The sequence below is a fragment of the Equus asinus genome, chromosome 1 (assembly GCF_041296235.1).
Source record: "Equus asinus isolate D_3611 breed Donkey chromosome 1, EquAss-T2T_v2, whole genome shotgun sequence".
Classification (NCBI taxonomy): Eukaryota; Metazoa; Chordata; class Mammalia; order Perissodactyla; family Equidae; genus Equus; species Equus asinus.
The window spans coordinates 124,847,282-124,861,556 of NC_091790.1; the positions used below are offsets into that span (position 1 = coordinate 124,847,282).

Sequence of the window (14,275 nt, forward strand, 5' to 3'; positions counted from 1 at the left end):
CCATTATACTAGATGCTGTTTCTGAGACACACTAAAGCCTAAGCACTGAGTAAGACAGAATTAAAAGGACAGTAAGAGATCTACTAGATATACTATGAGCAACTTCATGTCAATAAATTAAAAAACTTCAATTAAAATGACAAATTCCAAGAAAAATGTAATAACAAAACGACTAAACACTCAAGAGAACTAGAAAGACTAATAATTCTATAGTCACTGAAAATCTAATCATTAGTTAAGTTTTCTCACAAAGGAAATATAAAGTTGAGATGATTTTATATCACACACATAGACATACACACATACATCTGAATACGGATTAAAGATTTAAATCTAAAAAACAAAGCTTTATTTATAGCTTTTAGAATATAGGAGAATATCTTTATTAAGCATTTCTTAAACAAAATACAAAAAGCACAAAACACAAAGGGAAAGGCTAATAAATTCGACATTAAATTTAAAAATGTCTGGCTAAAATGCATAATCTAATTCTAATCAATGGTCTAGACCTAACTTCCAGTTCACAGGAAACAGAGAGGCTGGAGGACATCATGAAGATACCATCAAATAATTCCAGAATGTGGAACATTCTACAAAGCAACTGACCTGAACTCTTCAAAAAGTCAATGTCACAAAAAAAGGGGGGGTGGAGGTGGATGGATGGGTAGAAAACTCTTCTAGATTAAGAGAATAAAATGAAAAAACAACATACAATGCATGTACCTTGATTGAGTCTGGGTTTAAAAACAAATCAACACCTAAAAATGACATTATTAGGACAATCAGGGAAATTTGAATATAGACTATATATTACATATTATGGAATTATTGTTAATTTTCTTAAGTGTGATAATAGTATTGTGGTTATATAGGACATTTGCTTTTTAGGAAATGCATGGTAAAATATTGAAAGGTGAAATGATGTTTCCAATTTACTTTCAAATTTTTCAACAAACCGTTGTTAACTGTTAAATCTGGATGGAGTGTATACGGATGTTGGTTATGTTTTTGTGTTTCTACATATGTATGAAAATTTTCATATTAAAAAGTTGAGGGAGGGGCTGGCCTGGTGGTGCAGCGGTTAAGTGCACACTTTCCTCTTTGGCAGGCTGGGGTTCGCTGGTTCAGATCCTGGGTGTAGACATGGCACCGCTTAGCAAGCCATGCTGTGGTAGGCGTCTCACATATAAAGTTGAGGAAGATGGGCACGGATGTGAGCTCAGGGCCAGTCTTCCTCAGCAAAAAGAGGAGGACTGGCAGCAGATGTTAGCTCAGGGCTAATCCTCCTCAAAAAAAAAAAAAAAGTGAAGGGAGGATTTAAAACTTGTGCTCTTCCAAGGTCATCAACAGAAAGGTGAAAAAACAGCCATAAACCAAGAGATGTCTGCAACATCTAATAGTAAAAACAGACTGACATTCACAATCTATAAAACAACTCCTTAAAGATATCTGTAAGAAAAAGACAATATAAAATGGGCAAAAGACAGGAAACAAACTTTTCACAGAGAGCATTCAAGAATGAATATAATGCATATGAAAAGATGCTCAATCTTCTTAGCATTTAGGAAATTCAAACAACGGGACTGCCACTCTGGCCCAAATGGAGTGACACGGGCAGGATCCACCTTCCCTGTCTTGAACAACTGAACACCTGTACAAAAGACACACAACAAAGTTTTTCAGACATTGGCCAACAGCCAGTGCAAGACAGCGCCTCTTGAGAGAAGGAAAACAAAGGAGAGTCCTACAGCTGCCCGAGCTCTCTGTGCAGTTTCCAGGCTGTAGCACTAGGACAGGGACATGAATCCAAAGAGCCTGGCAGTCTCCCTGCGTAGAGAGCTGAGGGAGCCACGGTAAAACCCACAGGGCAGAGTACTGGCGAGGAGGGAGCCACAGAGGAAGAGTTCCAGATCTACACAGGGTTCCCCAGGTCGTCAGCTAAATACCAATCAGCGTATGCACATGAGGAGACAGCCCAAGAGTGAGAAAGAACCACCAGAAAGGAACAGGCGGGACAATTTGGGAGTTCACATAGGGCTCAGAAGAGGTCTTCCCAACAGCCAGAGTGGAGAAATCTCACAACAGACCAGACACAGGGAAGATTATTCAGAGGGCATTACCTCAGTAGTGGGCCAAATGAGCCCCAATTAAAGGCTGTTCTGGTCCTATCTCATTAAGCTTAAAAGCAAGCTATGAAAGGATCAAACCGCTTCCAAGTAACTTAATCATGTCCCAGAACAAAGCTCAACATATTTAAAGGAACAGAAGAAACTCCAGCACCCAAGAATGTAAAATCTAAAAATTACCAGACACGCAAAGAAGGAAATTACAACCCAATAACAAGGGGAAAAAAGTCAATCAACAGAAACAAACCAAAAATGACACAGATGACAGAACAGTCAAGCACATTAAAACAGCTACTATAAATATACTCCAGGTGTTCAAAAAAATAGAGAAAAGTGTGAGCATGGTAAGGAAAGACATGGAAGATATTGAAAACACCCAAATGGAAAGTCTAAAGATTAAAAACATAATGCCTGAGGTGAAAAATACCCTGGACGGGATTAACAGGAGATTAGATACCTCAGGACAAAGGATTAATGAACTTGAGGACATAGCAATGGAAACTATCCCATTTGGAACACAGAGAGAAAAAGAGACTTAAAAAAACAAACAGAGCATCAGCATGCTGTGAGACAATTTCAAGTGGCCTAACATCCAGTTGGAGTCCCAGAGGGAAAGGAGGGGGAGGAAAGGAGAGACAGAAAAAATGTTAGGCAAAAATTTTCCAGATTTGATGAAAACCACATAATCACAGGTAATCAGCCCCAGCAGAAGAAACATGAAAAAAACTACACCATAAACATCATAATCAAATTGCTTAAAGGCCGTGATAAAGAGAAAACCTTAAAAGCAGCCAGAGAAAAAGAACACATTTAGAAGAATAAAGATAAGAATAATAGCAGTCCTCTTGCTGGAAACCACAATAAAATACCACTTAACATCCACTAGACTGGCAAAATTAAAAAGTCTAAAATTAAGAAGTGTTGGAGATGACGGGAAACAGAGGTAACCACACAGTGCCAGGAGGCGTATAAAGCATAGAATATAATTTGGCTGTACCTGGTAAAGATGAAGATGTCCACACCACAGGACCAAGCACATCACTCCTAGATACAGAATGTTCATAGCAGCATCGTTTGCAACAGCAAAAATAAAACAAATAAACCCCCAAGTCCATCAGCAGAGCAACAGATAAACTGTGGTCTATTCACAAAACTACAGAGCAATAAAAATGAATGAGTCTCAAAAAATACTAAGTTGAAAAAAGTAAGTCACAGAGGTAAACATACCTTATATCATTTATATAAAATTCAAAACATACAAAACTTAACATTTCATTTAGGGATACACACATACGTTGTAAAACTACAATAAACAAGAGAATAACAAACACAAAATTCATAATAATAATTACTTGAGAAGGAGAGGGCACATGGGGGACTTCTAAAAGGCAGGGAACATTCATTTCCTAAGCTGGATGATGGATGCACAGACAGTTCTTCTTCTTTATACCTTATATACACATTTGTATATTTTCGTAGCTATGAAATACTTCATTTAAAAAAAGAAGAGTGGAAAATGTGAAAGACTTTAAAAATGAAGACTACTATTTATGTATAACAATAAAATTAGCATAAAAAAGTATACAAAGAAAATGTTCGATTCTTTATTGTCTTTCTGCTCCCTATACAATCAATATTAATCTAAAAAGGCCAGAATCCTAGTGTGAAAAAAAATAACAAGCAGAGTCTTTGACTGCTTTGACACAAACTCTGAACTTCTGGTACTCTAAATCAGACAAGGATGAATCCGTTAGCCACGCATGTCTGATTCTTCATCGTTCATCTGTACTTAGATTTTTCTTTATCTTTGGATTTCTTGGGACTCCTGCTTCGGTCTCTCTTCTTACTCCTTTCTCGTTCATACGGATCAGTCTGGTATTTAGATTTGTGACTATTACTATAGTGACCATCCCTTTCTCGAGATCGGCTACGACTTCGGTTTTGAGGTCGGTCCCTCTTTTCACTCTTTTGTTTCTCCCAACAGCTTTCTTCTTCTTCATAGTGACCAAACCCCATCTCCCTGTAGATATCCTGTCAAAGGAATGGAGAGTTACAAGTGAATTGGTAAAATCATCATTTTGTGGGCACCTGTCAATTAATAAAACTTAGTCCACCATTAGCAAGCAGTTGACACAGCTCAAATTTGAACACTACCACTAACGCCAAGAATCTCATGAATTACAAAGCAAAAATAATTCAGAAAAAGGTTTAAGCATTTTTCTTATCAATCTCACTGCTTTGTATCTATTATTTCAGCTGAACTGAAGATCAGACCCCCAAACAAGGAACTAAAATAGCCCAAAGGAGATGAGAACAAGTCTTTAGAGCAAAATTGCAATACTAAGAATTCTGGTGGTATGTGGTCACCTTTCCACCTCCCCCCTCTCCAGTGCCCCCAAACTATGGTCCCATCACTGAGCTGCAACGAAACTACTAAAAGTCCCGTAAGAATACTATAAAGACATCACTTAAATAACATAGCTGAAAGAGGTCTTAGACATTTCAATTAGTCTAAAAAGAAAAGAAAACAGAAACTGCAGACTTTTGTCTGAGCGACAATTTTTAAAGGTTTTATTTTATAACAGCTCGTCTCCAAATCTTCAAATAGATTTTCTTTCTTTAGACTAGGCTGACATATGTTTTTACTTAAATAATTATATATTTCTTAAAAACTAGTTATGAAACACTGGAATAATCTACTGCCCCAAAGACAATAAAGTGGGTACATTTAATTTCATTCTTAATAATTAAGTAGCTGTAGTAATTTTCCCACATAGAAGAGAGCTAGTTACAACAATTCTATTTCTGCCCATGTCCTATCCCTAATTAAAATGACTATCTCAGCAAGTGGCTAAAATCTAAGGAGACCAGAGCTAATGCTCTTTCAAGAGATAGTTTATAAAGTTCAACTTTCTTAAAAGATTTCTCAGAGGAAAGACAAAATCCTAAGGCCTCAACTCCCAAGGCTCCAACTCTACCACCACAGACATTATTATAGTAGATGTAAATGTCAAGGTTTAAAATCCAGAGTGATGGATACCCATGGTTAAGGACTGAGTTTGAAGCAAATGATTGGTAATTGTTCCATATACTGTCTAGCTACTATACATCATAGCTGGCAGACACTGCAGTATGTGAAAACAGATACAACATGACCGTTATAATCACAGTATTTGTGGAATACAACATTATAAACTGACTCATGATTTCCCACACAATCCCAATAGTTCTTGTCATTCTATAAGAGTCCTAGAGGTAGAAAAAGTAGTATTTTAGTTTAACCCTTTACTATTTTCTGGCAAAATATGACATCCCTAGATAAAAGAATTTTTGTGCATCCTAGAACATACACAAAATGTAAATATCCATGTACTATTCTGACTATACACCTAGTATCATTTCTGTATTAGTTGAGATAATAAACTCATAAAATGATTGTAGGCTGATGTATAACTCTATAAAATCTCCAGCACATTTAATAAACTTTGAAAATGGAGAGACTGTTAGCTGATGTGTAACTCTATAAAATCTTCAGCACATTACTATACAAATAGGCGCTTGAGTGTTTGAAATAAGAGAGATAAAAGGGTGATGCAGAACGTAATTCTTTGAAAATACTGAGGAAGCTGAAAATCTGAAATAGACTGAAACCTTAAAATCTCTCCTACTTGGAGTAGTTTTCAAAGCTACACAAGCTTTGAAGTTGGGCAGCTCTAGGTTCAAATGGTCTTCGTCGTTTAGGAGACATGTCAAATAAGAAATACTCTTGAGGTTGGATCGATCAGGGAAGGTTTCATAGAGAAGTCAGGACTTGAGGTGAGCCTCAAAGAATGAGTGGGTTTGGGTTTGGATTAGCTGTAAGAAGGCTAATGCGAGGAGCGTAAGTGAAAACTGCAAAGCAGGAAGAAGTAGCCCTGTGTGCACGGAGGAGGAAAGTTCAGGGGGCTGGACTGAGCCATAGGAGAAGAGAGCCTCTGAGGACGTGCGAGCACAGTGCTGAACGCTGCTGGAGTACAAAACTATCCTCATTCTAAAAATATAGGAAACTGAGACTCAGGAAACCTACATAGGCTGGAGATAATTATTTAGTTGATGAGTAACTTGACACATAAAATCAAAAAGGAGGTGGTACAGAATAATGGGGAAAGAAAACACACACCTGACTGAATCAAAATAAACGTTAAAGTTCCAGCTCTCCCACTAAACTATAAAGCCCACAGGCCTGTGGGGTCAGGACAACTTCATATCAAAGGTGAAAGAAATGAATCAGATGAGCTCTCAGTCCTTCCCAGTATGAACTCTTAAAAATTCTATCATTTTACACATGTGAGACATGATTAAACTAGCATGTGGCTAAAAAGGAAAGAAAAAAGACACCATGAAATAGCCAATTGAAAGCAATGAACCTAACCTAGCCAATGATTTCATACAAAGCACTCAAAAAAAAGTCTAATCTAACTAGAAGCTATCCTTGCTCGGGCCTCTGGGACTAAATCAAAGATTTAGTTAAATCTAAATCACTCAAATAACGTTAAATGATTAAAATGACAGCAAAAAGAGAGTCTCAAATTATAAGAATACTAAACACCCATGAAAACCACAGAGGATTACTGACAATCAGTACGAGTGCTTCTCAGCCAGGCAACCCACAGCTGAGCACTCATTTCCTGTAACCTCAGTAAAACCCAAACCTCAACAACATAGTAACCATCTTTGGAATTAAGACATGAGGTGGAAAAACTAAACAGAGAAGTTTTCGAATTGAACAGTAAGGCTGTCACTCAAGAAGAAACAACGAACTTGAAGAAATAAGTTAAAACATTCTTAGGAAACTATGCTCACTAAGCAAAATACCAAGAAATAGGAAAATTTGAGCTACACCTGAAAATTACCTAGTGCTGAAAATTCCATTTAATGATTCTATTTTTGAGAATGAAATCAAAAGGATAAAAATCAGAGTAATAGGAAAAATTTCGGCCCACTGAAATCTTAAATACGGATGCTGTTCTATTAGAAAGACGAGAAAACTGGTACAGCTATATACTCTCCATCTGTGTCTCTGCTTGACATGCTCGTCCTGAGTTCCTTCTCACCCCTGCCTACTGACATCCTCCGCATCCAGCAGGGCCCAGCTCAAACGTCCTCATGTGGGAAAACAAAAAAGCAAAGGGCTGTAATGCAACCTGCTTTTCATTTAACTGAGAACCAAAATGCAGGCTGGAAATGATTTCTTCTCTTTATAATCAACTTTCTTTGGGGAATTTTTATTATCATTGTCTTAGAAAATGTATTGTTCAGGAAAGCTTTCGGGATGATCAAGTTAATTATGAGTGCTGTTTTTATTTCATATATACAATATGGAAGGCATAAATGTTTTACAGGTCTTAAAACCTCAAGAGCTGTTTAAGTGCTGTACATAACACTTGGTGATAAAGTAAAATGATAAACGAGAAGAACTTTTTCAGTAAAACCACACTTGTTTTTGATGGGAATAAGTGACTGTCTACAGGTATGGAAATCACTCTTGCTTCACAATGTGGAACTTTATGATATATGAAGTTATTTCAAAAAGAATCTTTTACAATTTGATACACATTCTTGAAAATTAAAGTTCATTACCTCAGTGAAAGCACTCATGTTTTAGAGTTAGGAACACACCACCCCTCTTCAGAACTCTACCTTACCCCCTAAATTACACTGCTGAGGTGTAACTGACAAAGGGATAACATATTTATTCCTCCACAGCTAAGGCTGGACGTTAGAAGTACCTGGTTAGTATTTTTGATTGGCATGTAGTCTTCATCTTCTTTTTCTTCAGAGCAGTGACGGGTTTTCTTCTTGTGTTTTTTACTTGTATGGGAGTGACTTGATTTTGAATCTTCTGCCTGCTCATCTAGTACAAGATCATATTTTGTACTGCAGCAGCTAGTTAAGGACAAATGTGAGAAGTGATACTGGTAACACATCAAAACATAAGATTCTGGTAGACAAAGACCATGAGGCTAAAGGTAACTTTTTAAAGCAAAAAGCATCTCACAAACAGAGGTTTATTTCTAAGACAAAACTAACTCATATTTTTTTTCATTACATAGTGAGGAAAAATGGAAAGAACCCTGATCTTAAATAAACAGTTAACAATCAGTAAGTGTGCAAAAAATATGGAGGGGGGGACTCTATCCATACATGAAAATGTAAGTAGCATAAAAAATAAGGAAACATATTTATCAATAATGAAGAAACTTAAACTTAGAAAATGAGGCATATCTTTAACTAGAAAAAATTAATAACAGAAACTGAGAACAAAAGCCCAATAATGAAGATGTATTTAAAAACAGTGTAGTACTTCAACATAATATATTATAAAGGAAGTTATTAATAATGATAGACGAATGCTATGGAAAACCTGGAAAGGTGTTTATGAGAAATTAAAAGTGAAAAAAGTTTGAAGCAAAAACTGTTATATACCATACACTGATTATAACTTTAGAAAACTTTACAAAAGATCAAGGCTTCAAAGGAATAAGGAGAAATAAAAAGTATCGTTTGTCCAGGTGGTAGATCCATGGGTGCATCTTTTTTTAATTTCACATAAATGTGTTATAAAAATTGTGATGTATTTTAACTCAAAGAGCTAAGTATTTTCTCTAATAGACTATTGTCTTAGAATAAGAGTGAATGTAACACTATTACAATCTCTGCTGAAAATAATCTCAAATTCTAAAATAGATTTTGCGGAAGGCTGACAAGGGCTAGAACAGTGGTTTTCAAAAGAAAGCTGATGAGGAAGCCCAACACGCAGGGCTATTTTAGTGCACGTGGGACTAGAGTAATCGCAGACACACTTCCCTCGGGACTGGAGTTTCACGTCTGTTTTCAGGATGCTGAAGCTCTATGCTTTCCTCAGGGATGTCTCGCCTCTACATAAGATTAAACAGGAAAACACTGTACCTTCTGGCTTTTTACAAGGCTAGTCAGCCTGTTCCATCTTCTTATTACTCCATTATCTCTAACTTCTTTTCTTCCTGATAACATGTCACCCAGTTTCCAGAGTAGCTTCTGGATCTTCCTTTTTCAGATACAAATTCAAGAGCCCTCACCTAGTGTGTGCTTTATACAAGCTGCTCCCTCTGTCCAAAACGCTTCGGAGCAGTTTTTTTCAAAGTGCTGATCATAATCCCTCAATGGGGTGCAAAATCCATTTATTGTGTCTCAGCTAGCATTTTTAACAACACAGGATAAAAAATGGAGTGCATGGCACCTAATAAAAATACCATGACATTTTTGTTTCAGTTATGCGTGCATGGCAATGGTTACACTGGGATTGTGCTGAGCCAAGATATAAACTGTATTTTTTTCCCCTTGCTTTTTCTCCCCCAATCCCCCCCGTACATAGTTGTATACTTCTAGTTGTGGGTCCTCCTAGTTGTGGCATGTAGGATGCCGCCTCAATGTGGCCTGATGATCGGTGCCAGGTCCACGCCCAGGATGCGAACCGGTGAAACCCTGGGCCACCGAAGGCGAAGCGCACGAACTTAATCACTCGGCCACGGGGCCGGCCCCTAAACTGTATTTCTTCAATGACGCATCACAGCGGAAGAAAACAACGCCCCACCCCAGCCCGCCTCTCCCCATATTCAAGCTGCGGCTTTAATGTCACTTCCGTTAGTGTTACTCCTGAGTCCTCCCTGACCCCTCACTTCCATGATAATGTACTTTGCAACACTCTAGACATATTGAACCAATGGTAATTATTTAATGCGTGTTCTTCCCCCGACTCCAACAATAACACCTAAGGTCCATGTAGGCAGGGGTCATGGTTCACTGCTAAACTTGGTATGCCACAGATGCCAAATTAGTATCTGTTGATTACTGTTGCACCACCAGGAATATAGCACTATACCTGTTACAGCATCTCTCTTCTTCCTCACTTAGCCACTCTCTTCTACTCACCACTACAATCAACACTTTCAGAACCTGTCAAATCTCTCCAAAATCCTTTGAATTAAACACAGATTTGTGATCTCCCTGCCTCTTTTCCCCAGTTTCTTCTCCAAGGTCTAGCCTAGCTAAGTTAAACTTGACTCTCTTTCTACTTCTATTTTTGAATCTTATTAGTAGTCTACATTTACAGCAATTTCTCTTTCTCTCAAGATCCATAAAGCATATCCCCCCATGACTTTTGAACTGACTTAAGATAACTCACACACACACTGGCTTATCTTCTGAATCCCCGTCCCTTGCCAGAGTTACAAAGTAACATAATATACAATGGGGAAATATATATATATATATATATGTATGTATGTATGTAGGTAGGTAGGTATCTTACATATTATAAACACATGTTCTATCCCTCTATCATTGTACCTGAGATTATAAATGCCTTGATAAGATGAAATCTATCAATTATCAAGAACACAAAGACTATGCTACTGGATCAGATTCATGAATTTACTTTCTCCTGTTCAAGGTTCTATTTGAGAATGGTTAACAGTGACTTGCACCAGGACATGTCTGTCTTCTCCATCAACTTCAAAAGACTAAAAGCAGTGTTCAATACTACGTACATGTGGTTGTTTAAATTTAAATTCATTAAAATTAAGCAAAATTTAAAATTCAGTTCCTCAGTTCATCTCATATGCTCAAAACCGCATGTGATTAGTAACTATACTGGACAGTGGAGATACAGATTTCCATCACTGCAGAAAGTTCTACTGGACAGTAGTGGGCCAGACACGGATTCTCAAACATGCCTAGTTTCCCTTCTTAATTCTTAGTAACCTATCCTTTTGAATTTAGAACATTGTAATCCTACGTATTCTTTCTTTTCAGCCTGAACGACCTCTATGGGGAAACGGCGCCTCCTTCTACTTTATACTCTACCACTGTACTTCTTTTTACTTGTCCAACATACTCCCCTTGTTCCAGCTGCAGTTACTAGTAGTTAGCCTAAATTTCATTTCAAAGCTTTGGTAAATAAACCTCACATATATTCCACCCGCACCTTTTATGATTTTAAGATTTCAATCACGGGTTGGCCCCGTGGCCGAGTGGTTAAGTTCGTGTGCTCCGCTACAGGCAACCCAGTGTTTCGTTGGTTCGAATCCTGGGCGCGGACATGGCACTGCTCATCAAACCACGCTGAGGCAGCGTCCCACATGCCACAACTAGAAGGACCCACAACGAAGAATATACAACTATGTACCGGGGGGCTTTGGGGAGAAAAAGGAAAAAAAATAAAATCTTAAAAAAACAAAAAAGAAATAATAAGATTTCAATCATATCTTTTCCTAATGTTCACCTTTTCAGACTAAATCTTAGCTTACTGCTCAGTCTGTCTGCATGTGAAAGCCTCTTCTCAGGATGATTATGGCAGTGTCCTTCAGAACTTATCCAGCTCTAACAGCCTACAATGCTTTAGGCAATGCAGACAGTCAACACATTTTAAAAAATGAGTATGTAACAGGTCAACCCGATATCACCTTTCCTTAATGAGCACCTGGAAAAGAAATGTCCATACAGTATGGGAAAAGAGAATCCCAAAAACACCAACAGAAACTAGGGAACAAAGAAACCATTTACCAGAAAGAATCACAAAAGAAAGAACCTCTGCAAGGTGTGGAGTGATAGATTTATGATGAGAATATCAATGAACAAATTAAAATGATATAATATGAACAGTATGTTTCAATGCTTCTTGTCTCAACCTAAACCTCGGAAGAACCCAAATAAAATGATCAAGTCAACTGATTTCTTTCTAATCCTATAAAAGTCAACTCTGGCACACAATAGGAGCCCAAGAAATATTTGTTGCTAGACTGACAACATATTATGCAGAAAGAAACAACCTAATCACGTAGGAGAACGACAGGATTTTGTTATCTACATACTCACCGTCTTGAAAGAAGTTAAACCTTCGAGGAGGGTTAGCACAAAGGATTTATCTTAGCTATAACCAAGAAATTTCTGACTAAGAGGAATTTAAGACATTACAATTACGTACAGAAAATACAAATCTTACCTGAAGATCTTTTGAGAATAAACGTTAACCTTAACCTAAGAGTAAGGAGGTAAAAGAATTAGGCTAAAGATTCTTTCAGCCCTAACTTTCTCCACACAACAGAGAAGATACTGAAAAAGCAAAGTAAACGTGAGACGATGAAAAAAGGTAACAATAAACTACATGATTTTTCCACAAACCATCTGGATTCAGGAACTTCGTCTCCTACAGCCTTTGTGCCTTGTTCTAACATATCACACAGGACTCTACACAGAGCGCAGGGGTAATGCATACTGCCTGACTGACTGGTTCTTGTGAAGGATACTCTTGTTTGGGCTTTACTTTATCTTTCAGAACCAAATTAGATGGTTTATCTTGTTCCTTCTCATACTCCTTGAAATCACTCTTGGTGTATTTCCCACCTATTTATTAAAAAAAGAACAAAAGAATTTAGTTAAGAAAAATATCTAATTAATCAAGAACAGTATTTTATAAGAGGTGTAATATAAGAGCTATTTTATAAGTGACATATATATCCGGGGATAGAAAAAGGCTGAGAAGAGAACAAAAGAATCATAGTAATGCATTCTCCATTATTATTTTAACTGAAATAGATATCCATTTTGTTAGGTAGCTATATGCTGCCACCTAACGATATACATGAATATTACAACCCGACTTTCAAATCCCAAATTACCAGTGAATCCATTCACTGGAAAATAATGCAGTGTTGAAGCAGAGCCACTAAGTCCATGAGAACATTAGGCTCAAGGGAAATTGAGGGCCTGGGACCTGAGTCTGAGATCTGAGAGGCTTATAAGTTTGGAAGAAGTGAGGCTTCAACGACCTGTGATCTGTCAAAAAAGACACTGCCCAAAATCTCAATAGAGCACCAAGCAGAGAGGGGAGCAGGATGCGTGCAGAAGCTCACAAAAGGGAGGAGGATGCATGCAGAAGCTCACTGAAGGGAGGAGGATGCGTGCAGAAGCTCACTAAAGGGAGGAGCATGCGCGCAGAAGCTCACTGAAGGGAGGAGGATGCGTGCAGAAGCTCACTGAAGGGAGGAGGATGCGCGCAGAAGCTCACTAAAGAGACGTGAGAGGGGAGGGCTGTGAGAGCACCAAAGATAAACTGTCTCTACTCTGAAATTCTGGCTTAAGAGCACCTTTATTCCTCCTAAGTGCCAAAAATGAAATCAACAATCCCTTCAGAAAAATAGGACCTACTGTTATACCTAGCTAGCCTCCAATGGCAGGGCCAGGAAAGGAGAGAGCACTCACGTGCCCTCTCTACTCTCAAGCCTGGTCTCCGACCAGATGAGGACTCAGTTCCTATCCACGTCCCGGACCTGCTGACTGACCCGCCTTTCCTCTCCCCTCAGCTGCCACGAGGAAATGCTTCTAGCGGGAAGAGTCCAAGACTGAATGCACAAGTAAAGCAAACCGGAGGGACACAGAGAGGAGCTGTGCTTTTGTTTTAGTTGCAGCATGAATGTCATTTATTCACTGAAATTAGCATTATGACAGAGAGGTGTTTCGATTGTGAATCCTAGAGACATCTTGTCATCAGGGCCTTTAAAGAAAGAAGAAAACAGGAATAAAAAAGGGGGCAAGCATCAAAGATGAGAAGAATCTACTTGGCAATACCAGAGGCTCTGGGAACAAAAATGGCCAATAGACAATGTTTCATATAAATGTGAAATAGACTACTGTAAGAGTTAAAATACTTTTAACTGTAACAAACAGACATCATTCCATCACAAAAAAAATATTTGCCATGTGCTTGCCATTAGGAGTCTCTCTAGGGATGAGGGAGTTACGGTATGACAGAAAGAACAATGGATTAAAGTGAGAAGTTCTGGATTCAAATCCTGGCTCTAGTGGAAAATCCCAGGTAAGACATTTCATTTCTCTGAAAGTCATTGTCTTCATTTATGAACTGAAAATAATAGCAAGATTTCACAGAGCTGCTGGAATCATTAAATAAGGCTATAAGGGAAAGTACTTAGCACTATGAACGGTACACAGTACATATTCAATTTACTAAACATGAATCCATAATATATAAAATAATCTCAAAATTAACTGAGATTAAAAACAAACTATTTACATCTGAAAGCCATATAATGTTATAATCCAATGTTACTGCA

The 14,275-nt window shown here is 37.9% G+C and overlaps 1 protein-coding gene across 1 annotated transcript in view; it reads right to left on the minus strand.

The window, feature by feature from the left end:
• Positions 1-850: 850 nt before the first annotated feature.
• The window catches only part of PPIL4 (peptidylprolyl isomerase like 4), a 34,031-nt gene continuing 20,606 nt past the window's right edge, over positions 851-14,275 (minus strand). The window contains exons 11-13 of the mRNA XM_014850634.3: positions 12,452-12,548; positions 7,895-8,042; positions 851-4,157 (exon numbers count right to left, since the gene is read on the minus strand). Coding sequence (XP_014706120.3) covers positions 3,906-4,157; positions 7,895-8,042; positions 12,452-12,548 — 497 coding nt within the window. The 3' untranslated portion in view covers positions 851-3,905. The remainder of the gene's footprint in view (positions 4,158-7,894; positions 8,043-12,451; positions 12,549-14,275) is intronic.